We start from the raw sequence: 25,554 nt of genomic DNA on the forward strand, positions 1-25,554 counted from the left end.
ATATATTTGGCTACAAATCAAATAATAAAATAAAAACATAATTAATAAAGCAATACTTTTCTCACTTGGAGATGTTCTTATCTACATATATTTTACAATAAATTTATTATCTAAATAAAAAAAAGATTCCATTGTATGTATGGTTCGTGGCGGACAGAGGTCTCCCTCGGGTGTACAGTTTCGAAAAAAATATAGATAATAAATAATTGTAATTTATTGACGTACTAAAAGACATTTAATTATTTAATACTAGCAATCCATATTAATTTGTGTGGAAGTGCATAGCCTAACCCAAAGACATTACTGTGGCCCGCCCGCAACAAGTAGTGATGTATTGGATCCCTCTCCCACAAAACCACAGCATTCAGTACCTACTTCCCTATCCACGATCAGCAAGCACTGTTGGCAAACACTCCGGCATTTATTATAATCATTCTAATCACTATCGACTAATAGGGATCGTTGGACATTGATATTCGATTTATGTTTTAAATTTAAAGCTAGATTATTCTTTGAGTTGTTATAGTACAAGAGCCCAAGAGGAGAAAGAAGGCAGTTAACTCATCCCAATTTCTGATTACTTAAAATGAAAACTAAGTTCGGATTACCAAGGTTATAGTACAAGAGCCGGAAAGAAAAAAGGCAGTTATCTCACCACAATTTTTGATTACTTTTATGAAAAATAGGTATAATTAATAGTCAAAATTGATGGGTCTGCCAAGTATATGTAGGGGGAATAAAAAATGGCGGCTGTTTCAAGGCGATAAAAAAAAATTAATTTTTCATTAGGAGCTCTATATCCTAAAAAGTAGGAACAACACAAGAAAACCTAAGAGAACGTAATTTAAAGAAGAGTAAATTTTCTAAAATATTAGCCCTAATAGAGTTATTTACGTTAAATAGTTTTCAAGATGTAGCTTTTTAAAAAGCAACATTTCATAAAAATGTATGGGACGCACTGAAAAATCAGTAGTTAGTGAATTCATTTTGAAAAATCTATATCACAAAAATCATTTGACAAACAGATATCTATTAGCACTCAAATTAAAGCTAGTTTAATGAGCTATAAAGTAGTTTATTATGTTTATCTTCGTAGGAGTAATAGTTTTCATGAAATTTGCTAATATAAATTGATTTATAGTTGTTCGGACAAATTTTTATTTGCTTAATTTATATTCATATGGGAATATCATAAAAACTACTACCCCTACGAAGATAAGTGTCATAAACTACTTTATAGTAAGTTAAATTTCCTTTATTTTGAGTGTTGGCAGACATATGTGCGTCTAATAAATCTATAGATATATTTTTTCAAAAATCCAGCATTTTATAAGAACAACTAGAAATTAACATTAATTGTGAGTTTATTTTGTCAAATATCATAAAAACTACTAGTCCTACAAGGATAAACATTATTAACTATTTTATAGTAAATTTAACTAGCTTTAATTAGAGCGCTGGCAGACATGAGTACGTCCAATGGTTTCCGAAATAAAGTTTTTCATAAATCAAATTTATTGTCCGAACAACTATAAATCAATTTATTTTAGCAAATATTATGAAAACTACTATTCCTACGGAGGTTAAGGTCATAAACTTCTTTATAGTCCATTAAACTAACTTTAGTTTGAGTGCTAATATACGTCTATACGTCACATAGTTCCTGAGATATAGAATTCTCAAAATAAATTAACTAACATACTAATCATTCAGTAGATTTTTAAGAAATTTTGCTTTTTAAAAAACTATATCTCGAAAAATATTGGACGTAAATAGCTCTTTTAGGGCTAATATTTCAGCAAATTTACTCTTCTTTAAATAATGGTCTCTAAGATTTTCTAGTGTTGTTGGTATTTTTTATGATATAGAGCTCCGAATGAAAAATTAGTGTTTTTTTAAGGTTTTGACACTGCCGCCATTTTTTATTCCCCCTACCTATACTTGGCAGACCCATCAGTTTTCACTAGCAATTATACATAGTTTTCATTAAAATAATAAAAAATTGGGGTGAGATAACTGCATTTTTTTCTTCCCCGCTTTTGCACTATTACGTGGATTGTACAAAGCTTTATGAAATGTTGGCATCACTAAGAAATTTCTCTTATGTCTCTCTCTCAATATATTATGTATTGACGATATAACGATATATATTTTTGAAGATTTGAAGCTCATTCAATAATTATTCCGAAAATATTATATATATTAACGACCCACTGACAAAATAAATAATACTAAACTTACAACTATTGACTGGTAATCAGTGGTGGAACGGGTGAATATATGTGTGGGTTTAGTGGGAACCAGTGAGATCTTGTTCTCCTACTGTGAGGCTGTGATTTTCCTAATCAAAGAATTAATTACTAAGAAATTTATTGATAAGTGGAACGCTTCTTCCATATAACCCAGTCAGTGAGAACTTGTAATATAAATGTTCAACCAATGTAGTAATTTTATGAGTTAAAATAATTCCTAATTTAAGGATGTCTTCTTTCGTTTTACTTTCAAATGTGTGGTGTATAAAATTCTATGAATGTTATATGCCCTAAAATATGGAATGTTCTAACAAACCCACCTGGTATGTCTGTTGCAAGCCTACAACGATGACAATGCGTTTCTGACTTCCTTTTGTCACCATGTCAATAAATATTTATACGACACGAGTAATGAAAAGTTTACTAGGCCTTGCTAGACGGCAGCAACACTAGCAAATAGTAATTACTACGGAATGCATATTTAATTAAGAATAGAAGAGTGAGTGAACACAGCGTGACTAGTTTGCTTCTATGAGTTGTGTGGTCTGGGCTCTATGCTTTAATAAACACCTGCCCAGGTGAATCCTACCTGCGTGTTCTCGTTCTTCAATGTAACTCATAACTAATTATCTCAACCAATTAAATATTTCTGTCCAATCAATGTGGATCATTACATCTCTTTTTTTTTTTTTTAATTCCGCGATATATAACAATTGTGGTTGGCCTGAATAGATGGCAACACATATCAATCGGTGCGATAATAATATAAAACAAAACAATTAACATAATAAGAAATATATATAACTATTCAATTTCGAAATTATTTCTAAAGATAACAATAATGATATAGATAAAATACTCCTAAAAAAAAAAACTTAAATATAATAGCTTGATTTATTCTGAATATCATAAAATGAAAGTCATTAAGTGGAGGAGTTAAAATTATAGGCAGTTATTTGTTCATAAAATCAATTATTATGATTCATAAAAGTAAGAATGTACCCAGTTAAAGATTTCCTTTTTAGCCTTTGTTGTGATTGATATATCAGTTGTTCTGATAGACGATTAAAAAATTGTTTTTTTCTCTTACGTAGTAGTACTATGCTAGAGGTATTTATTTAGTGATTGTACATACTCCATACGAAACCACTTAGTTTGTTTGTTTGTTTTTTTTTAGTGGCGCCAAACTTCATTGGTCATCAACGCCATTTATATTTTATTCAAATTTTGCTAATATTCGTTAAATTTTATTTATTTTTTAATTTGATTATTTATTATTTTATTTATTTATTTTATTATTATTTTTTTTAATTCCTTCAGATCAAGTTATATTTTTGTCAGTAAATTCTGTGATTTTAAAAACTGAAACACCAATTTTATTGCTTTATCATCTTGGAAATGATGAGGGTTTTGGAGATATCTTGGTTTAGTCTTAAGCTATTGAGGTATGGTGTGAAATATGGGCATCGTTGGAAAACATGGCTTATTGTTCGATTGTTGTTGCAATACTGGCAGTTCGGAGGCGTTTCTTTTTGAAATAAGATAGGAGTGGGTGAGCCTCGTGTGACCTATTCTCAGCCTGGTCCACATATACCACCTAGTATATGTATATTAAGTGAAGTTATCATTGAATCACGTTATTGCTATTATATTTGGGATATTAAAAAGATAAAAGAGGAAAAAACAATATACAATACAATAACAAAAATCATATGCTTTTAAAACAAGAAGTAGCCAATTTAAAAACAAAATAAAGTAATTATTTGTACTAAATCTCAAATATAAAAAAAGATAAAAATAAATAAATAAAAATAAAAAAGTAAATATGTGTGTGTAACCATAACCATAGCCAAAAAAGGTCAATGTAATAAATAAACTACATGAATCCATTAAAACAATCGGGAGCTGATTGTTTTAATGCATTCATGTAGTTTATGTATTGCATTGACTTTTTATTTATGTACACACAGATATTTACTTTTGTATTTTTATTTATTTATTTTTATTTTTATTTATATACATACATATCTGTGTGTATAATAATTAAAGTTTTATGACAAACTTAATATGCATATAGGTTTAACCAGAAATAAATCAATATTTATCTGTAATAATCAATAGTTCTAGATAATCCCACAAATTCTACTCCAAATGTTCAAAGAACGTTTCTAGAAATTCCAGATTCATTCCGTGTACCTGACACGTTTAAAAACGATCAGTCCCAAAATCATAACACAGATTATACTATTATATTGTGGTATATATATTCATAGATATGATTGTCATCAGATACTTTGTTCGAGTTGGCTAAGGAAGGGTGTGTTTTTCGAATTTAAATGTAAAAACGGAATTATTCACCTGAGCGATTCCTACCATGAGTTTTCGATGTTCAAAGGACAAAAGATCTTAGAACGTAGTAAAGCCCTATTTATTTCGGCGGTAAGTATATTCAACCGGAATAATGAAGGAGGAGCGAGGTAGACAGCGAAAGGTTCCGGTTTATTCCCGTACTAAGTTCCTCCGCCTTTGAATAAATTACATATCTCTATACCGGAGGGAAACGGCGAATCAATCTTTTACCATTCTTCACCGGCCCCATTTTCCTCCAGGCCTTTCCAGGATTTTTTTTTTCCAGCGACTATATCAGGGCACTTTTGTTTTATTCATAAAGTTCCGTAAGTCTGGCGGGTTCGCAGGATCCCCTCTCCAGTATGTGGGTACAGCGGTGGATTCGCTATAAAAGAGGAAGAATCTTCGGCTCGTAGATCTTCCTCTACATAAATCCTATCTATTGGTATTCACCCTTATACGTATTCAGTGACCAAGATCCGGTGCGCTCTTCAGTTCCAGCGGGACGTCTATCACTCCTGGAACTCATATTGAATCAAAATAAATTAATACAACGACAATTTGAAAAGACCAGATACAAGATTGGCAAATATTATCTATTCTTTAACCTAAAAATCCAAAACTGATAGACGTGAGTATCACAAAGTAACTGTTGAAAGTTACTGAGAAACAAGGTTTTGGATAACGTTAAAAAAAAAAAACAAGTTTTCGCATTGTCCTAAACCTTGACACTCATAAATAATGATTTTTGAATATTTATATCCAACTTATGGCAACGAGTTTTGGCTCTAGGTTCTATCTTTTTCCTTACCTACCTATAGATATGGGGAGCTCAGTGTATAAGGCGCTGTTCAACTCACTCCTGGGCCCGGGTTTGAATTCGTTGTAGCAAATAATTATTTATTCTGTTGGTATAGCTGTGATTCAACCCTACGGTTGGAGGGGACCCCTCCTAAACTGGGTACCCATAATTGGGGAATAAACCTGGCAGTTGAGCAAGATAATGAACAAATCACCTTCTTACACAACAGTTTTTCAAGAAACAGTACATCCTAACAAAGTAATGAGCTTCTGAACCTCTGTGGCTTTTAGCGGTAAAGTTTTAGTAGTAGGTATGGGTTAATTCTGAATCGCTTCTGGTAATAACTAAGCATATTTTGATGGGAACAGTCCAGAGTACTAACCATACAATTTTAAAATAAAGATTAATGTAAAAACAATTTTTTAATTAATTTAAAAACAACTTTATTTGTAAGAAAGCTTGAGAAAACCATTTAGCACACTCAATTTTCCTCCTTTAAAAAACAATATAAAAATTGGCATTAAAAAAATAAAAATACTTAACATAGCTTGAAATAAAATTGTGGCTAAACCTAATCCTAGTAGGTATATATTTGCTTATACCTTAAGAGGCATGGTAGCACAACGTTTTGTTTCGTAAAATTATTGTATTAAAGTATTGGAATGGTTTTAATAAAGATAAATTCTTTATTTATTCACCACTTTTTTTTTAGAATAAAATTTTGTCTATTCTTTAGGCCAAACCCTAAGGAAATCTAATATAATGTGTTATCTGTATTAAAAATAAATTATCATTCTTACACCTAGTGTCCTAATTAAAGTTCATCAAGCCTTTGTGTACCCTAAATAATACAAATTGTTAATGAAAAAACGACAAAAATATTAAATTATATTTTTATTATTTTTATTTTTAAAGACATTACTTTTTCTATTCGATGTAATCTTGATTGTATTAGCAACCTTGGTTCAGTTCTATTTTACTCCCAATAATTATGACAATAGCAATGGAATAATTAACAATAAAAATTTGCATTTTTCGAATTATCTGGGTCTGACTCATTCCTATGATTTTTTCAATTTTTTAAATTATATTGAAAAGAATTTTGGACTTATATACATTAATCCAGTGTCCTATAAACAGAGTGAATCCTTCAATTTTCAGAAGAGCATATTTCGTGTTTTATTTCGTCTTCTTCAATTCAAAAATTCTTTTTGGGCGGAAAATCAGCATATGTATATAGTTTTGAGTACCTGATAATATTCTAATTTTACTCCAAATAGTTAATTATTATAGATGAATATTCCAGTAAAATTACCAAAATACTACATTTGCTCTTTTAACTAACCATCGACAATATGATAAGATTTTCTTTTTTGTTAAAAAAAAAATTCAGTAAGTTACATAAAACCATCTGAATAGTTCGTTTAGTGACCTGATTTAAAAAAATAAATAAGAGGGTTTTTTTAATTAGTATTATTTTCAATAATTATACGATAAACAATAAGAGTATTATTTTCAATAATTGAATGCTTCTTGGATAAAAAACAAAAGAATAGTTGTACTTTTTTAGAAGAAACAACCTGGCATGAGAGAGAGAATACACTTTTTTTGCATTCTTCTATATATTTTTTGTACTAATTTTGTGATCGTACTAAACATAAAATACGAGAACTTAACTGAAGATTTGGACAATTATATAGGCCTGAGAAATAGAAAATCTCAGTTTTCAGCTGACAACAAATTAGTACTTCGCAGGTAACACTAAAACGTCATGGACTAGAATTCTAGGTACATCTAAAAATTCTAACATCAGACACAGTCAATCCTTGCAGGTTAAAGTCCTTGGAACAATAGCCAATGCTCTATACTATGTAAAAAATAATAACCTATACTTTAATAAAAGAACACATATTACCTTAATAAAAAATTCATATTAACACTGTTTTACTTTAACCACAATTTGACTAAAAAAAAAAGTTTTGTGTTCCAAGTATTCCATCGATTGTAGTGTAGACTAGAGTTACTTAGTGACAAAAATACTAGCTTTGGGACAGTCTGTAAGACAAAAGAGAAAGTAGCCTCAGTCCACGGTACTATTTTTGGAATACGTTCAATACAAGATAATTTTTTTTTGTCATATGCGTCCAAATTGAAGTAAAGAACATGATGACCTTAATGTCCCATTTGTCCAAGACCTTATTCTATCCAAATTCACTATATGCCATAAGAAATTCACTCATTACCTTAAAATCTTGAGGCAATCCCTATTGCCTTCAGGTTTTAAGATGATGAGTAGTGTAGGGAACCAGCTTCACCCTTCCATACAATCCTCCTTGTGCAACGGGAGTGGCCCAGAGAACTATTGTAAATATTTCTGTAGTTCTTGCATTCGCTAATGGCTTTTTGAGCATCTATAGCTATGGGCCTCGCTCTGCCTCTATTGGCTTTCAATACCAATTAGAATATGAGAGAATAGTGGGGATCTTTCGAATCCTGCTTTTCCCTTCACAAGTAGGGGGGGGGGAGGAAAAAGCTTGTTTCAGAGTTCTCCAAACTGAATGTAAATGTTTTTATTTTTTGGTTATTCATTGAATATTTGGGTTATTCATGATCATTAGTTAAATGGAAAAACTTATGTTAAAATGGAGAAATATTGCCTTATTTTACCATATTAAAACGATATAGCATATAACATGGTTGAGAGTCTATTACTAGGTCTGTTAAATAGAGAATGACGTTAAGCAACAAAGCAGCTGTGCTCATCACTGCTTCATTTGTAGTGTTAGGTTACTTGCTCGTAGTTTGTATTTTTATTGTATTAGTATTGTTTTGGATGTTTGCAAAGCTAGTATAACAATGGATGACAATAATAATAATGTAATGACAATTGTCAATTCGCTCTTCTTGATTCTCTTCCTCACAAGTTGGAAGGTCGCAACACACTCAGTTGCCAAACTTATACAAAACTTCTACTTTTCTCTCAATTTAGGCTTGTTGTATTAAATGACTTTAATCAAAACTTAAAAGTAAACAATAACTTGAAGTTGTGGCAGGAATGGTTATAAAACAAGTTAGAGAGAATAGTGGGGATCTTTCGAATCCTGCTTTTCCCTTCACAAGTAGGAGTGAGGGGAGGAAAAAGGTTGTTTCAGAGTTCTCCAGACTGAATGTAAATATTAGGGTTATTCATGATCATTAGTTAAATGGAGGGACTCATGTTAAATGGAGAAATAGTCCCTATTTTTACCATGTTTAAACGATATAACATGGTTGAGAGTCTGTTACTAGGTCTCTTAAATGGAGAATGACGTCACGCAACAGACCAGCTGAGCTCATTTTGTTTGTTGTATGTAATATTTTACATTTAACACATCATGAATACCTCTATTTTATATAGAAATGATGTTTAAGATCTTATTTTACTTTAAGCTTAATTTTCACTGTTTTATTTATTATTGAGCTATCATTTAATTTATAAATCTCAGTACATATAGTGTGAATCTCTTATCTCAATTAACAAAGTTTAATATTATTATGTATGTTTAAGTGATTAAACTAAGCACTAATTTCATTTTGTCTATATAAGCGTAAACACCTGTTTCTATAAGTGTTCTACTCTATTACGCCAGTGTGAGATACTGTACAGATCTTTAAGCTAGCTACTACGAGTAACGCTTTCGTTCCAGTAGCATAAGAGTTCCCCACCTCATCCCATAAATTCGCCTTGCACCCAGATATAGAGCGACCATATTTCAAAAGCGGGACGCATCCCTAAGGTATAACATTTCAAGATTTCACTATCTAGAGGAAACGTTTCCAAGACGAGCGACAGTTGATGCCAAGTTTTCTTAAATAAATCACAGATAAGTAGGGCGAGGTGACCCGGGGGATGGGGGTCAGATCCCCCAACCGCCTTCTATATCTCGGGCTTAGCCCCGTCATCAATCTCCTTCGGTGGAATCTGTTTTCCTTTCCGAAAATGTTTTATTTAACTATAAATAAGTATTTATTTATATTTGTTAAAAAATTTTAATTTTCATTTGCAACCAGGTCATAATTGAACTTCTAGAATGAGGAGGGGGGTGCGATGAGTGAAGAACACAAATAAGTGAAACCTTATTTATCAATGCCATCATTTACGTTCCGGGCAGAATTTCAGGTCTTCGTCAGGGCTAAGAACAAAAACAAGAAAGCAACCATAATGATTAAATGAAATTACAGAAAACAAGAAACATAATGAGATTACAGATAATATAGGAACATAAGTAGTGTTGAAAAAAATGCATAGTGTAGAGGGAAATGCTTTATTTGGCCATGCTGCCCAAATAAATTGGATTGCAGTAACACACAGCGTACCCATCAATCCATAATTGGACATATATACCCTACAATACATTTAGATTTTCCTTTTTTCAAACAATTATCTTCAATATACTAAATACAGTACACTTAGATACATTTATTATTGTATTAAAAAATACATTTGTTATATCATAACAAAAAAAATTTTTTTTTTCTTCTCTTCCTTCTTCCTTTGTCCCTATTTCCTTGCTATATATATTATATCCAATACATTATTTCACCTGCTCACCGTTGAACAATTCACTAAAAAAAACAATGAAATAAATTTAAAAATAACTAATACATACATTTAAAAAACATATAAATGAATAAATAAATAACACACAAATAAATAAGTTAAAACAAAAATAGCATATTGAAAATGGAAATAATAGTATACACGGAAAATATTAATGTTAAAATTATGAATGAAAAAATAAATTAATATGGATACGAGAATGAACTAAATAAATGCATGTACTAAAATGGAAATTATTTAAAATTGAAGTCATGTAAAAACAAAGAAAAACGTATATTCATTAATCAAATATATAAGTAGATTATAAAAAATTAAATAAATAGATATAAAGTTATATAAGCTAATTGTATTTAGTAATATAAATAACAGTAATTTGATTTGGATAAATAATAAAGTGGATGAGGGAAAAATAAGGATATTAATTATTCCAATAATTTTCGAAACGATCTGGCCAGTTGATATATTTAAACCGCAAACGATTAATGGTATGGAGAAATGGCATTATTTCATTTCTGAGGTATCAAATTATAGATATTTATTTCGGTAATTTATTACAAATATTATAATATAACACAATCAGTTTGTGTCAACTGAAGAGCTTTTGCTTTCTATTTAGTGAATTTAATATAGTTAGAGTAATTGAATAACAATAATACGGTTTTTTATTCTTGCTGATAGTTTAAGTTTTTAGTAGATTTTTTTTTTCATTTCATATCGTTAATACCAACTTGTAATAAATTCATATTATTATTATTTTAGATTTCTTAGATTTCACTGAAAAAATGAATGATTTTATTAAGTTATATGATTAAGTATATGATTTTATTAGTATAGGGTAATTTCCTAAAAGCAAATTTATTTTGTAAATAAAAAAATTCTTATATTTATATTCTTATCATATTATTATCTTTAAAATAAAATAAAAACTATTGGGAACTTGAAACAGTTCACTTTGCTGAATGAGAAAAGTAGGACTTGTTATTATATTGTGAAAAAGTATTCCATTTTCATTCCTTATTTTTAAACTTTTTTTTTGCTTATGTAGTAAACTTGAGAGTTGTTTTGCACTTTTTCATCCTTCATTTAAAAATTGCATAAAATTATATCTTATAAGTTTAATTTACATTAAGAATTTCTCATTAGAGAAATCCGGCCGAGAAGGATTGCCTTTTATTTCGTGTTATGATCTCCACTTATGAGATTGTGCATGTACATCGACTAACCTACTCGCTATAATTGTCTCTTTGAAAAAATTTGGAGGTAGGAAATGCGCAAATCAGCTTGAAAAGTAGGTATGAACTATTACAGGTTTAAAATATTCAATGATTTACATTTTAGGAGATGGTTTGAATGTGAATTATAAATGTGTATATCATATTTTTATATGGATTTTTTCTTTATCATGCTACATTATTGGTTCCAGTATCCAATGGCTAACACAAAACCGCCTTTTGAGGTAAGAGTTTGAACAATCATAAATTTTCCAAAATTTAAGTATTCATTGGTTTATTTAAGGGTATAGGTGTAGATAACAAGAATTAAGAATATAAGAATTTCATTGTCAGACAAATTTTGGATTGGGATTTTCCTATTTGAGATTTTAAAAGAAGGGAAACTGCTCGTCGATTCCAACTGTTCCTACACTACTAGACAAACATGAGCGTTGATCACTTCATGGATTTACGCCCTAAAGCCCCAGCCAACAACAATTAGACAAACGGTTTAAACTTCCAAGTAATTATAAAAGACTTATTTATATTAAATATCAATATAAAAATTTACAAAAAAAAGTTTCTTAATTACTTTTTATAAACAAATAAACTCCGTCTGAAAATTGTGAAAAACAGCCAATTGAAATTGTACAAAACTAAAATTATGGGATGGGGCTAACAATTTTGAAGAATCTCGTTCCTGTAATCAGGTTTTTTTTTTTGTTTTTTTTTAAATCGTTTCTGTTATTGTTTATCTACCGACTGATATAAATTCTCTAAAACTACAATTGGAAACTGCTATTCTTGAAGTGCTGTCTAAAATATTCAACCCTCCTCATGGAGATGTTTAAAACATAGTATTTAACCGTGTCATTCCATTGATTTTACTTACTAAAATCTTAAAAATGTTTCAAGAATAATTTTATGGTTATCCATAAATATTATATGAACAAATCATTGGTATCAGTATAGTTAATAATACGGTTATCGTATTCTAGTTACATTTTTCTCAAAAAAAGGAACTTGTAAATGTCAGCTTATTTGAAGATCCTAACCAGTGGAAATAAAATTTACAAGTCAAAACAAACACTAGGACACCACAGACTACCTGAGGCATTGTTGGAAGTCAAGAGTCTGTTAGCGGTTCCCACAATCCCTCCCGGAACCGCCTGACACTAAGCCCCATAAAATTTGTCCCTGGCCATGAAGGACTCATTTGGCTTCCGTGACCGCCTTGTAAATCATCGAACCCTCTGGTTGAATGGCAGGCAGAACAAGGGTTTGTCGTTCTTGTCTTGTATGTTCTCCGAACAAGTGACAAAGGATACCATATTTTCAAGTACCTCTGTTAGCATAAATGTACATGGTATATTCTCCTTCCGCCTACTTTTTGCATTTACAACATTTTATTTTTCTTCTAACCCAAAGACTTATTTTTGTGTATTCGTACTACTCTAAAATATATATTTTTTCCAAATAATTGATTTATTGATATTTACAACTGTATACACATATATACAACAAATAAATTTGCTATAGGTGACATAGTGACATGATACAAACATGTGGAGGATCTATCCACTGATAGAACTCCAATAACATTTCTAGAGGAGAAGATCTCGAGGCCATCTTTTTTTCAGACGCCCAGAAGGATTATTAGGTAATGAAGGAGAAGCCAGGCTAGAAACAAGTGGATTAGGTGGTTGAGAAGTTTATCATGGAAGGAATGGTATCTGGTTCTTGCCAAATCGGTAAAATATGGAACACTGAGGTCCTGATGGATGACTTAATTTGTGACAAAGTAAGGAGCATTAAGGATTTTGGACTGTAAGGATTAGATTCAAGAGGAATTAGAAGGTTTAGTGGAGCCCCATAGCTCAACTCCGTATGTCCAAATAGGCCTTATAATAGTCATGGAGATCAGTCTTTTTTAATGGATTGGCAATTTAGACCGTTTATCTAGTAAATGTTGTAATAGTCGGAATCGACGAGCAGTTTCTTGTCTTTTTAGTCTTGTATGAGGATTCCGTGTCAGTCGTTTGTCGAGATTTAGTTCTAAGTAACGGATCTGTTCGACAGGAATAAGTGGGGTATTATTAAAGGATACTATAGGGCAAGAGGTTATGGGTTTACGACGAAGGGTGATTTGGTGACTAAAATATGATTTTTTTTCACTTTTAATATAAATAAATTTTTCTTAATACTATCAAATAACCTTCCAATAAACAATTACAGGTAATAGACGATTTTTGCTGACTAAGCGAATATTATTTTTGAACTAAACGTTGAACGATTTCCCTAGTTTGTCTTACATACGACATATGCAAACCTATTTATAGCGAGAAAGATAAAATATTATTAGAAAAACTGATTAACTAAGTGTCATAATGGTGATCTGTGCCCTCTGTTGTGGAGCAGAGAAGAGGCATCGACTCCTGTTTTTATCCCGAATTCCTGGGACTGACGCGTTATAGTTATCTATAGAGTAGCACTGACAGCCCCACTACCTGTTGATAGTGCTGTCCAGTCAACAAGATTAGACAAACACATCCTCAACAAACAACTTTCGACCTGTCTGCCTTTTGTCTTCCTAGTCCTCATATCTCTTATTAATATTTTGTAAAACGAAAACATTTTACTTCCTTTGTAACCAGAAGTTACAAGAGATATAAGTTTTTTATATCCATATTTGAAGTCATCAAAGATGGTCCTTTTTCCCTTCCCTTTAATTGCTTGAATCTAAATTGAAGATAACTCAAGCTAATGAGATAAACTGAGACTTATAATCAATAAACAAAAAGGAGACATAATTATACTAGTCATTAATTAAAAACGTAACATTTCACATAATGTATACATAGACATTGGTATTAAACATCTGGGGACACATTCACACTATACTTACCAAGATATTATTTTATTTTTTTCTATTTTTAATTTCCAAAATCCTACATAAAATCCTTAATGCTCCTTATTACGTTACAAATAAACTCATTCCAAAAACCTTAAGATTCCATTCGTTGTAGATTTGGCCCAAAATAGATATGCGGCTTTTCATTACAAACTCCTTACCCATCCTAACCCATTAATTCTTTCTATCTTTCATCCTTAACAAGCCCTGATAATCCTCCGAGGCGTCTGAAAAGAAGGTGGCCACGGGACCTTCTAATTTAAATTAATGCTTGAAGTACCACCAATGGGTGGTTCCTTCCCAATATTTTCAAGTGTATATGAAACATACAACATATTTATTATTTGTACAGTGGTAAATCACATTAAATAAATAAAAAAATCTATTTTTAATTTATCTATCGGTACTTACAACCACATTAAAAATATATACATTCAACAAATTTGATGTTATTTATACAATGCATGATAGATACATGTGAAGAATTTACCTATTGATAGAATTCTAGTAAATAAAAATTAAATGATAAATAGAAAAAAAATTAATCTTAAAGTAAAATAACAACTTAAACACATTTATTCATATTTATAATATTTACATCCAATCTTGGGAATTTCGAACCAGGCTTGATCCTCCATTTGTGATAGAAAAACTAGTACTCCAGGAGTTCTTGGCGTTTTCTTTTCAACTGCGTCATTGGTTCTATGAGCCAGCGGAGGATGAATGAGAGCGCTGACGCTCAGGACTTGAGGGTAGAATTTGTTCTTTTCCAGAATTCTAATTTAGTTCTTATATCTGGACTACTGCAGTTTCAGTTTTCAGGGTTCGGTAAGTTGTAGGGATAGATAGGGATTGCGTTAAGGGATTAAAAGATATGAATAAACTACAAAAGTAAATAAATAAAAAAGGTACATGCCAGGTCATTTGAAAATTTATAATTATCTTGATTCTAAATTTATTTCACTTCAACATTAGTCTGGGTTGATAGAACTTTATTTAGCAGAGGATATTAAAAGTATAAAAACTAGATTCCGTAAAGCTAGATAGTGTCAACTATAAGCACCTGATTGAACACTTCTCACAAAATCGCTTGAAATAAGTGTGTCCTCTGGCTATATTTTAGGGTAATTTTAATTGGTTTTATCAAAATTCCTTAAAGACCACCCCAAGCTTTCAGGGTCCTATATGTCATGTTGAGAAAATATTTTTCAAATAATTATGTTTACCTGGAGTACGGGCATTGAGTTCAACAAACTTTGTTTCCCTTTGAATGAGCATTTGTTAATTTACTGGAACATCCGTTCATTTTCTATTTTTTCTTGAACCAGGATCCAGAATCTAAAAAAATATTTTTATATTGGCGTAATCAACAATTTTATAGACCTGCAGGCTACACTAGATGATCACTAGTTTTTATTTTATATAATTTATTTATTGTTATTTACAACTATATAAAAATATATACAACAAGTAAATTTGCTGTAGGTGATATAATTACATGATACAAACATGTGGAGAATCTACACTTTAATAGAACACAAATAATATTTCTAGAGAAGATCTCGAGGCCACCTCCTTTACAGACGCCTAGGAGGATTATTAGGTAATGTAGGTGAAGCAAGGTTAGAAACAAGTGGGTTTAGGTGGTTGAGAAGTTTATTATGGAAGGATTGGCATCTGGTTTTGGCCAAATCGGCAACATTGAGGTCCTGATGGATGTCTTGATTTGTGACAAAGTAAGGAGCATTAAGGATTTTGGACTGTAGGATTGGATACGAGAAAAATTCGATGGTTTAGTGGAGCCCCATAGCTCAACTCCGTATGTCCAGATAGGCCTTATAATAGTCATGTAGATCAGTGTTTTGTAATGGATTGGAAGTTTAGACCGTTTGTCGAGTAAATATTGTACTAGTCGGAATCGACGAGTAATTTCCTATCTCTTCAGTCTTGTACGAGGATTCCATGTCAGTTGTTTGTCTACAGGTAGTTGATCGGTAGTTTAAATATGTCCAAGTAATGGTGCAGCCGGTTGTTCACTCCAGTGAATTGAACATATTACATCTTGAATTTTGAAAAATTTATTTCGTTATGTGTAAAAAATTTAAAATATATCTGATAAGAAATATGAAATAACAATCGGCATTTTAATAATAGTGGCCAATTCAAAAGTTAAAAAAATATGAAACAAAACCATTTGACTCTGACGGAATCTGAGACGGTCGGTAGCTATGTTCATAGAGTAATAATGTTTATTGAAACTCTAAGAAATTCTGGGAACCAGGGTAGGTTGGAATTACCACTTTATTTTTCCAGTTGGGGATTTCAGGAACAAAATAACATGCACCTAAATTCCCCAACTAAGTAGAACTCTGCTAGAAGAGATTAAACGCGGAAACTGAAATTTTAGTAACTAAATTAGTCTTTTTTTCTTTACAATTGTTTTCATTTTATAATTTGTTTTTTCGTAAATATGTTTTTGGGATTGGAATATAATTATTGTTAATACTCATAATGTCATGTAAATTTTTATAATCATAGTGGTCGAAAAGTCCCAAAACAAATTTAAAGAGATAAGATAATGAAACAGTTTATGATGTAATTTATTAAAATTTCTGTTTAAATTAAATTATTACACAGTATTACTTAATCACTCATGTTTTCAATAATTAGATAGAGGTAATATTTGACTAAAATTAATCTTGTTTTAGTTTAAGTTTTGGTGTGTATTTTAGCAAAAAATGTATGACAAATTAACAGAATAGATGTTGTATAGTCCTTAAGACGTAAATCTCTAGATAAAGAAAAATTTACAAGCTATGAAATTATCAGGACATAAAATAATTATCTGCAGAAAAAAACAAAACAAAGAAAACATTAAATTCTGGGACCAAACTTTTTCTATAAAATTAATAATGGGACTACTGTTATTAAAAACAAAGTCATTTCCCAATCTCTCCATCTGTCTTTCTGCTTGGATAGAAAAAAAATTCATCCCATTAATTTTGGTTATAGAACTAATTTTAATATTTAAGTTGGATTCTTAATTTTATTGTTAATTTCCATTGAACATATTAAATTCCTTTCCGATTACTCTGGATATGAAAAAATAACATAAACCAGTAATAAATTTAAAACAGCAATAGCAAATAACTAGCTATATTAAGAATATCAAGCAAATTATTATTAATAACCGTGATCCATAATAAAGTTTATAAGTTCTATAATTTAGCCATTAACCATATATAACTTAGATAGCTAGATTAGAAGATTAGAATTAGAAGATTTTCTATTATCTAGTTCTTAGTAATCTTATCTTTCTTTTTTAATGTCTTTATTTAAAACTCATTACGCAATCACAATGTTTCGGGGTCATCGCCTTATCCTCAGGTGCACTAACATTGGTACTTTTAATTTATTTATATTATATAACATCTCACTCATTAGTTCAATTATTACTATCCAATGGTTAACCAATAGTATTTTAATATTTAATAAAATTCTCAATAAAAATATATAATCATTTAAAAAGAGAGTCCATCATTGACCTCTACTGTCAATCAACTAAAGGGAGATATTATTTAATATAAGTAAATTAAAAGAAGACAACGATGTTAGTGCATCTGAAGTTCGAATTTGAAATCGATGGACTGAAAATAAAGTCAAAATAAAGAGCAAGGAGAAGATGGTTGGGGGTGCGGTCAAAATAAAAATATTTAAAAATTGAAATATGGAAAGAAAAAAAAAAGAGAAAAAGGTTCGTTTTATTTTAGACGATTAAAAAATTGTTTTTCTTCTATTCATTTCTTTTGTTAAACATTACTTATATTTTGCATCTTTATCAATTATTATGGTTAAATATATTTTCTTTCTCTCAATTTTCTTTATTTTTCCATATTACAATTTTTAAATCATTAATAACTAATATGTTCATACTTCTTTGCATTATATAACTTCATTTTTATTTTATTTCCTTAATTATGTCATTTTACCCACTTTTTCAATTACCTATGTATACATTTTATTTCCCACTTCTCTCATCACTTCATTTTATTATTCTATTCTGTAAAATTATTCATTTTATATCATTCTGTTTATATTTTTTATTTTCTATACTTACTGTGGTTGTTATCCTGTTCTGTTCTTAGCCCTGAAGAAGGCTAGAAACTCTAGCCGAAACGTTGGCACAATTAAATAGGTCACACCAACTTATTTGTGTTTCATTTTGTCCGCATCCCCAACCAACTTCTCCTCGTACGTCATCCACGGTCAACTATCTCTCATAATTATAATTTCAAAATAAAGAATATTTAGAACAAGGAAGATAATTCCATTACACAGAAATAGATAAGTCCTATCAATGAAAATATTATTTCATAAATATATGTTTTCCAAATACGTGAATCATCCATGAACTAAAAAAATAAATAAATAAAATAAAAACACATTTGATACGTTTGTAAATAATAAATTTTACAATGTTCAAGGATATCTGGACATTTATATTGAGTTATTTTGTGGTACATACATCTTCATTCATACATCTTATGTTCCTAGGAACAGACCAGCCGACGAAGAGTAACAAACGTGCGAGGACGGCGTACACGAGTACACAGCTGGTCGAACTGGAGAAGGAGTTCCACTTCAACAGGTACCTCTGCAGGCCGCGGAGGATAGAGATGGCCGCTCTCCTTAGACTGACTGAGAGGCAGATCAAGATCTGGTTCCAGAACAGGAGGATGAAGTATAAGAAGGATCAAAAGGCAAAAGGGCTTCTAGTCAACGAATGTATGTATCCAAACCAATCAGCTCATTGAACGTCGTAGACGACCAAATTCTAATAATATTTATACCGTATGACAAACAACTATTTGGACTACAATAAGCAAAACTTTTAAGTTGTTATTTATTTGATTAATTTTACAAACGTTCTCTAAGACCGATTCTTCTCTGTCAGGCAAAGCTCGACGACTTCGTCAATAAAATCAATCCCTACAGGAGTTCTTCAAGGTTCTATCCTGTCACGAATTCAGTACTTAATATATGGTAATAGAATATTATATTATCGTTATACTCTCTACTTGTATAAGTTATGGAAATTAAATTTTGATCGTGACATTACGACATATTGCATTTATGCAACATCATCAGTTTAGATAAACAATACCAACCAGTTTTGATAAACAATTCGATACAGCTATTAAAATCGTATCATTTAATCTAAGTTAAATTTCGAATATAAGAAATTTTATGTGATAAAAATCAAGATGGTTCAATTTATCAAAGTGTACGATACCAAATTTCAATATATTATTCCGTATATAGTAAACCGGATAGAAAAAAGGTTTAAAACATTTTATAGAGCGGAATAAAATAGGTAATGACATTTAAATCCGATCCGTATTTATAATTTTTTAAAAGCTCTGTTCCTATAGATGGATTTCAGTTTGTCTTGTCACGCAGACTACGACGATTGTGAAGTCAAACTTGAATAAATGACCGATAAAATTGAGCTATCATGAATCATTTAATTAAATATTAATTGATAGTTTTCATAAAAGGATTTATGATTTCATGAGTCACAGATAAATTTAAACAATGGCATCATAATTAAACTCACAAATTAAACAAACACGCTAAAAACTTTCAAATATAATCGTAATGCCTATCGAATTTCATTTTAATAATTCTAATTTATATCAAAGCTAAGTTGAATATGAGTATAGGGAACAAAAGATGCAATAGCAAGAAAATCCGGATTCTATTGGTAATGAAAACACAAAACGCTTACGGTTAAAGAAAAATATCTCACCCATTTATGCATCCGTCATCGACAAGACACATTCCTAACAACTCTCATTCCTAAAGTAGTTTGGCGAAGGTTGAAAAATAGTCGGTTAATGCTGCTGAATGTCAGGAAGATGAAACATTGGATGCTGTTATTCATCTATTTAATACCCAATCTAAATTGAGTGTGAGATCGGTCTAAAAAAATAATACTGTTATCACATAAAATGAAATTTCAAACATCTTTTAAAATTCTTTGTGATTAGGATATTATTTTTCAGATATACAAATGTATGTGTTCAATTACTTATTTCGTCAGGGGGGCACAAAACAAAAAAGTATTTTTCAGCTCAGGCAGGGGAGTTTAATATCAATATAATCATTTATTGATTGTTGTTGTCAGAGGGTTTATTTTGTTAATCAGTCTTTGGCGGATGTTATGGATATATTTTTTGTCTGAAATCGTTAGAAGAAATGCTATTAGTGGCGTAAACTATTGCATACATAAGATATTGCAAAATGAAAGGACAGTATTTTCACTATATTGGAATAAGGGACTCAAAAGAAATCCACAGTCCTAACCCAAATTCGACATTAATAGCAAAACCTTTTACAGAGCTGGTTAAAGATCATTTTTGAACGACTCTGAAGTAACCTTGATAAAATAGCATAACGTGAGTTTATAAAAATAGTAAATTTAAGTTTAAGTTTAAACTGGAGGATTAAAATAAATTCCAATAAATCCCACCAAATCACATTTACCCTTCGTCGTAAACCTTCGTCTTGCCCCACAGTATCTTTTAATAATACTCCACTTATTTCTGTTGAACAGATCCGTTACTTAGGACTAAATTTGGACAAACGACTGACATGGAATCCTCATACAAGACTGAAAAAACAGGAAACAGCTCGTCGATTCCAACTATTACAACATTTACTAGACAAACGGTCCAAACTTCCAATCCATTACAAAAGATTGATGACTATTATGAAAAGATGACTATTATAAGGCCTATCTGGACATATGGAATTAAGCTATGGGGCTCCACTAAACCATCTAATTCCTCTCGAATCCAATCCTTACAGTCCAAAATCCTTACTTTGGATAAAATTAAATACTTTGTCACAAATCAAATCATCCATCAGGTCCTCAATGTTGGCGATTTGGCCAGAACCAGATACCAATCCTTCCATAATAAACTTCCCAACCAACTCGTTTCTAACCTGGCGTCTCCTTCACTACCTAATAATCCTCCTAGGCGTCTGAAAAGAAGATGGCCTCGAGATCTTCTCCTTTAGAAATGTTTTTGGAGTTCTATCAATGGGTAGATTCTCCACATGTTTGTATCATGTCATAATCTCACTTACAGCAAATTTGCTTTATGTGTATATATGTATACAGTTGTAAATAACAATAAATAAATTATTAAAATAAAGTTTAAGTTTAGCTGAAGTTAAGTTTAAATTCTAGCGTATTGGTAAATTTAAAAACAAACACAAAGGTGCAAAAATAAAATTTCACTTACTAAATATTCGATCTTTTTAACTTATGAATAAAACATACCAAGTCTTTTACTGACAGTTTGGAAACACCCCAGGCTGCTGAGACCAGTTACCGATTTAGCTTAGGTTCAAAGTTTCGTTTCTATTTTATCTTATTTATTACAATAAATGTTTGTTTAGAACTTGTTACAACTATAAAATTATAGTTAAGCCCCATTCTCTCGTAATAATAAATAAATAAGCTATAAAGCTTGGAAAACTAGGTTTTAATTTTTTCAAATAGTTTTTATTTTAAACTGTAAATATTATTTCATATTAATTTTTTTTTTCTATTCAAATCGAATTGTTCCCTGAGAAACTCTCGCCTCTTTAGCAAATTTTGTGAAAATCTTTTATTACAATAAAAAAAAGTTTTTAAACTTGATTTTTTTTTCTTTTGTTTGTAAATATAGTGTTTAAGTTTTTCAAAAAAATAATAATTTTTTCAATAAATAATTTCACCATAGATTATATTAATTTGCGTTGTTAATAACAACTTCCAAGCTAAAATACGCTAAGATGCGTCTGTTGTTTTCGTCGCAGAGCGGAAAAATAATGTATTTTCCTCAATTTCATATCATTCCTATTCTTTATACAGCATGAACTTTTTAACTATTTATGTATCTTTAGTACATCACTCCGCTATTTTACAAACTGAAATGAACAACAACAAAAAAGGCAGAATAAAACAAAAGAGATTTATTCAGTAAAAGGTTGATAGTTTTAGTAAAAATCATTACAGTAATTAAAATCCTTTGTTCATTTAGGAAAATTTTGGGCAACGAAACTTTATTTAGTCCTTGGTATATATTACATTAATTACCCTCCAAATAATGTATTCGAGCGAATCATGGTGCAGTCAAGAAACATACAGCCATGGTTAATATATAAGAAAACTATTTTTTCTTACTTCACAAAAAAAATAAACCTCAGCGTCCATAAGAACTATTGTTCTATCGGTACAACTAATACTGAAATCTATAATTGCTGTGAAAATAGACTTTCTACATCAATAGCAGTTTAATTCGTGTACGACATAAATTAAAATACACGAAATCCATGGTCATGCAAGAGATAAGATAAGGAGTCGCTGACAGAGACAATCAACCCCTGCACCAGGTGCGATATCCGCCAGGTGGAACCTCTATTATCCGTGGCTGTATTGTCAACGTCCTGGTAAAGGCGACTAAGATATATTTATTAGTTGGGAAGCTCCTGCCAGAAAGGCAACTGTCAATATAAATAAGGTCAGATGCTGGTTATGTTCCATTGTGTACTCTCGGGGCTGTTTGACTTGGGCACAAGAGAAATGTAAAGCTTAAAGATCTAGACCAGATTGTGTTACGTAGTGCATCATACATTATAACATTGACTAAACATTTAAATATATTTATTTAATTGACAATGTACCAGAAACAAGTGGAAATGGCATTCTTACAATGACGTTTTAAATTAATAAATATATTTGTACAGAATTATCGCATAGGTATTCAAATAATAACATTACCAGAAGTGAATCATCATAAAAATATATGTTGTATTTATTCATGTAAATCCTTTTGTAGAAGCGATTATTTTTACAGTATGTATTAACCATAAAAGCATAAAAAAAAATTGATATACCATATTTGCAAATAAATAAATACAATTGTGTAATAAGGTCTGTAATTCATCAGTATTAATTCATGGTTGAATTGAATTGACGTGCTACAATGAATAATTATGTAGGGATCTACATATCTATCCTTTCAAGAACGTATTTAAAAAAAAATTAATTATCGATTTTTAGCGAATAGTTCAAATAATATCTAATATTTAATTATTGAAAAATTATCTTATTTTTAAAACTCTACAAACTTTAAACTAATAATATTATGAATTCAAAACTGACTATATTCTAAAAAAAATTATATGTAATTCATATATTTTCTTTTAAATTGATTAATTAATACAGAAAGTTTGATATATCCTTTAATCATCTTTAAAACTAACAGTAATAAATTAAAAATCATAAAAAATAGCATTCTCACGTTTCACTGTACATTCACTGGCAGAAAGTTTTTTTTTCCATGTTTAGTTGTTTTTATTTGCTTACGTTTTTTAAAATACGATTCATGAATTGTGCCCCTTAGTTCAAAGTATTTTCAGCTAAATGTTTTAATTGCATACCTTAACATTCCGTTCTGAGATCGTTATAATGATTTGTCATTGTTTCACTGGTCATAGTTAATTTATTTTTACAACAAATAGCAGTTTTAGCTCGTACTGTATGGGCTAAACATAAAATATAAATATCAATTAGAGACAAATGTAATAAGTATTTTGTGCCATATAAGTAAGTACATATTCCTTACATATGTAAACTGCATATACTACCTATATATACGATTTGCCCGTAATACAAATCGTTCTATAATAATATTGAAGCCTATCGGACCAGGCTGTGACAGGAGTATGGACACAAATTTTTTTTCAACATTAATACAAAAAAATTACTTGATTAGATCTTATAATTTAATAATAAAGTTTTAATTTCGAATATAATTAGTTTCATTAATTTTTAATTGTGACTTTAATTTTTTAACATCATTATTTTTCTTTTCTTGAGAGAACTTATGATTTTATTATAAAATTATATTTCCGATGCGTGTCTAAAATCTTCCGGAAGATGTATAGTTTTGGAGTTATTTGAAATTTATTTTTATTAATTACATTTCAGTAATATATTATGTTTTTTTTTTTTAAATATTGTTTAACCACATGGGTCTGACTTCAATATTTATTTTTTTGTTTTGTATAAAATTTACTCACCAATTAAATATCAGCTGTAATATTGATTATGTCACAAATTTTCTATATCTTTATTTTATCTTTTTTTTTTAGGCAATTTTTTTTCTTTGTTTAGGAAATTTCATAACCTATCATATTTTCTCACATATTATTTATAAAAAAATGAATTATGCACCAATAATAATTTAATTTAATTTAATTTTTATTTACTTAACGTTTAAATTTGATCATAGCTTTTTTCTATTGGAATTTCATTACCTTAATACAAGGTGTAAATCGATAAATAAACTTATAGATTATAGATAAGTAACAAACTAAGAATGCATATTCATATAGATGTAAATATTACTTTATAATTTCTGTTTTTTTGTTTAATACATTTAAAAATAATTAATTTATTATCATGCAGCCCATTCCGAGATTAGCTCGACGGTGGAGCAGCAGCAGTGCACGGCCAGCCCCTCCCTCAGCTACCACCCATCGCCTCCGCCCGCACTCACCCCTCCACCCCCGCAATATCAGCTCTGGGACTACCAGGAGTACAGCTACCCTCAGGAGCAGTGGCACCCTGGTCTAATCAAGGAACAGGAGCAGCAATCCTACTACTGGCCCGTGCAGGAGCAACCCATCGTCCAATCTCAGGAGCATTTCACTCAGCTCTAGAATCTTCAGCATCTAGGGGAAAAAAAACATTATTTTAAAATTTAAATGAGTGTGATCTAAAGACTATTGGAGTAATAATGTCCCTCGACTCAGCATTGGTACAGCTGAATACAGAGGAGCACTTTTACCAAAACTATTTAAAAATAAAAATTATATTCAACGTTGAGTTTCCTTGAACATTTATTTAAACAAAAAAACATCAACAATAACATTTTCTTACCAATAGCTTAATCAATAATAGATTTTTCTACTATTGTATTTAAAGATAAAACGGTAAAAATGAGGTAACTAGAATTTTTTTTTTCAAAAATGAGTTGCAATGGTTTCTGATAGATTTTAGCATAATGAACTCTATAGTAAAAGAGAAAAACGGCACAAAATTGCTTTTGAAAAACATGTAAGAGGAAAGACCAGTTAACCGGATTGATATTGGGGGATAAACGAGATAATGTGGCTAATTAATTCCTGTTTAGAGTTTTAAATATTTTTTTCTTTCAACAATCATTATATAATACTTCATAACTAATCGGACACTCATAAAACAAAAAGACACATCACATTTAAAAATACAGTCCATTTTATCGCATAATTTTTATTACAAGTTTTAAAACTGCACCAAATTCAACATTAAAAAGATATTAAATCATTTT

The 25,554-nt window shown here is 30.2% G+C and overlaps 1 protein-coding gene across 1 annotated transcript in view; it reads left to right on the plus strand.

The window, feature by feature from the left end:
• The window catches only part of LOC106685658 (homeobox protein Hox-D3), a 30,686-nt gene extending 5,616 nt beyond the window's left edge, over nt 1-25,070 (plus strand). The window contains exons 2-3 of the mRNA XM_014428463.2: nt 18,680-18,910; nt 24,651-25,070. Coding sequence (XP_014283949.1) covers nt 18,680-18,910; nt 24,651-24,904 — 485 coding nt within the window. The 3' untranslated portion in view covers nt 24,905-25,070. The remainder of the gene's footprint in view (nt 1-18,679; nt 18,911-24,650) is intronic.
• The last annotated feature ends 484 nt before the right edge of the window (nt 25,071-25,554 follow it).

The sequence above is a fragment of the Halyomorpha halys genome, unplaced genomic scaffold, assembly GCF_000696795.3.
Source record: "Halyomorpha halys isolate HHAL.00 unplaced genomic scaffold, Hhal_1.1 Scaffold723.1, whole genome shotgun sequence".
Classification (NCBI taxonomy): Eukaryota; Metazoa; Arthropoda; class Insecta; order Hemiptera; family Pentatomidae; genus Halyomorpha; species Halyomorpha halys.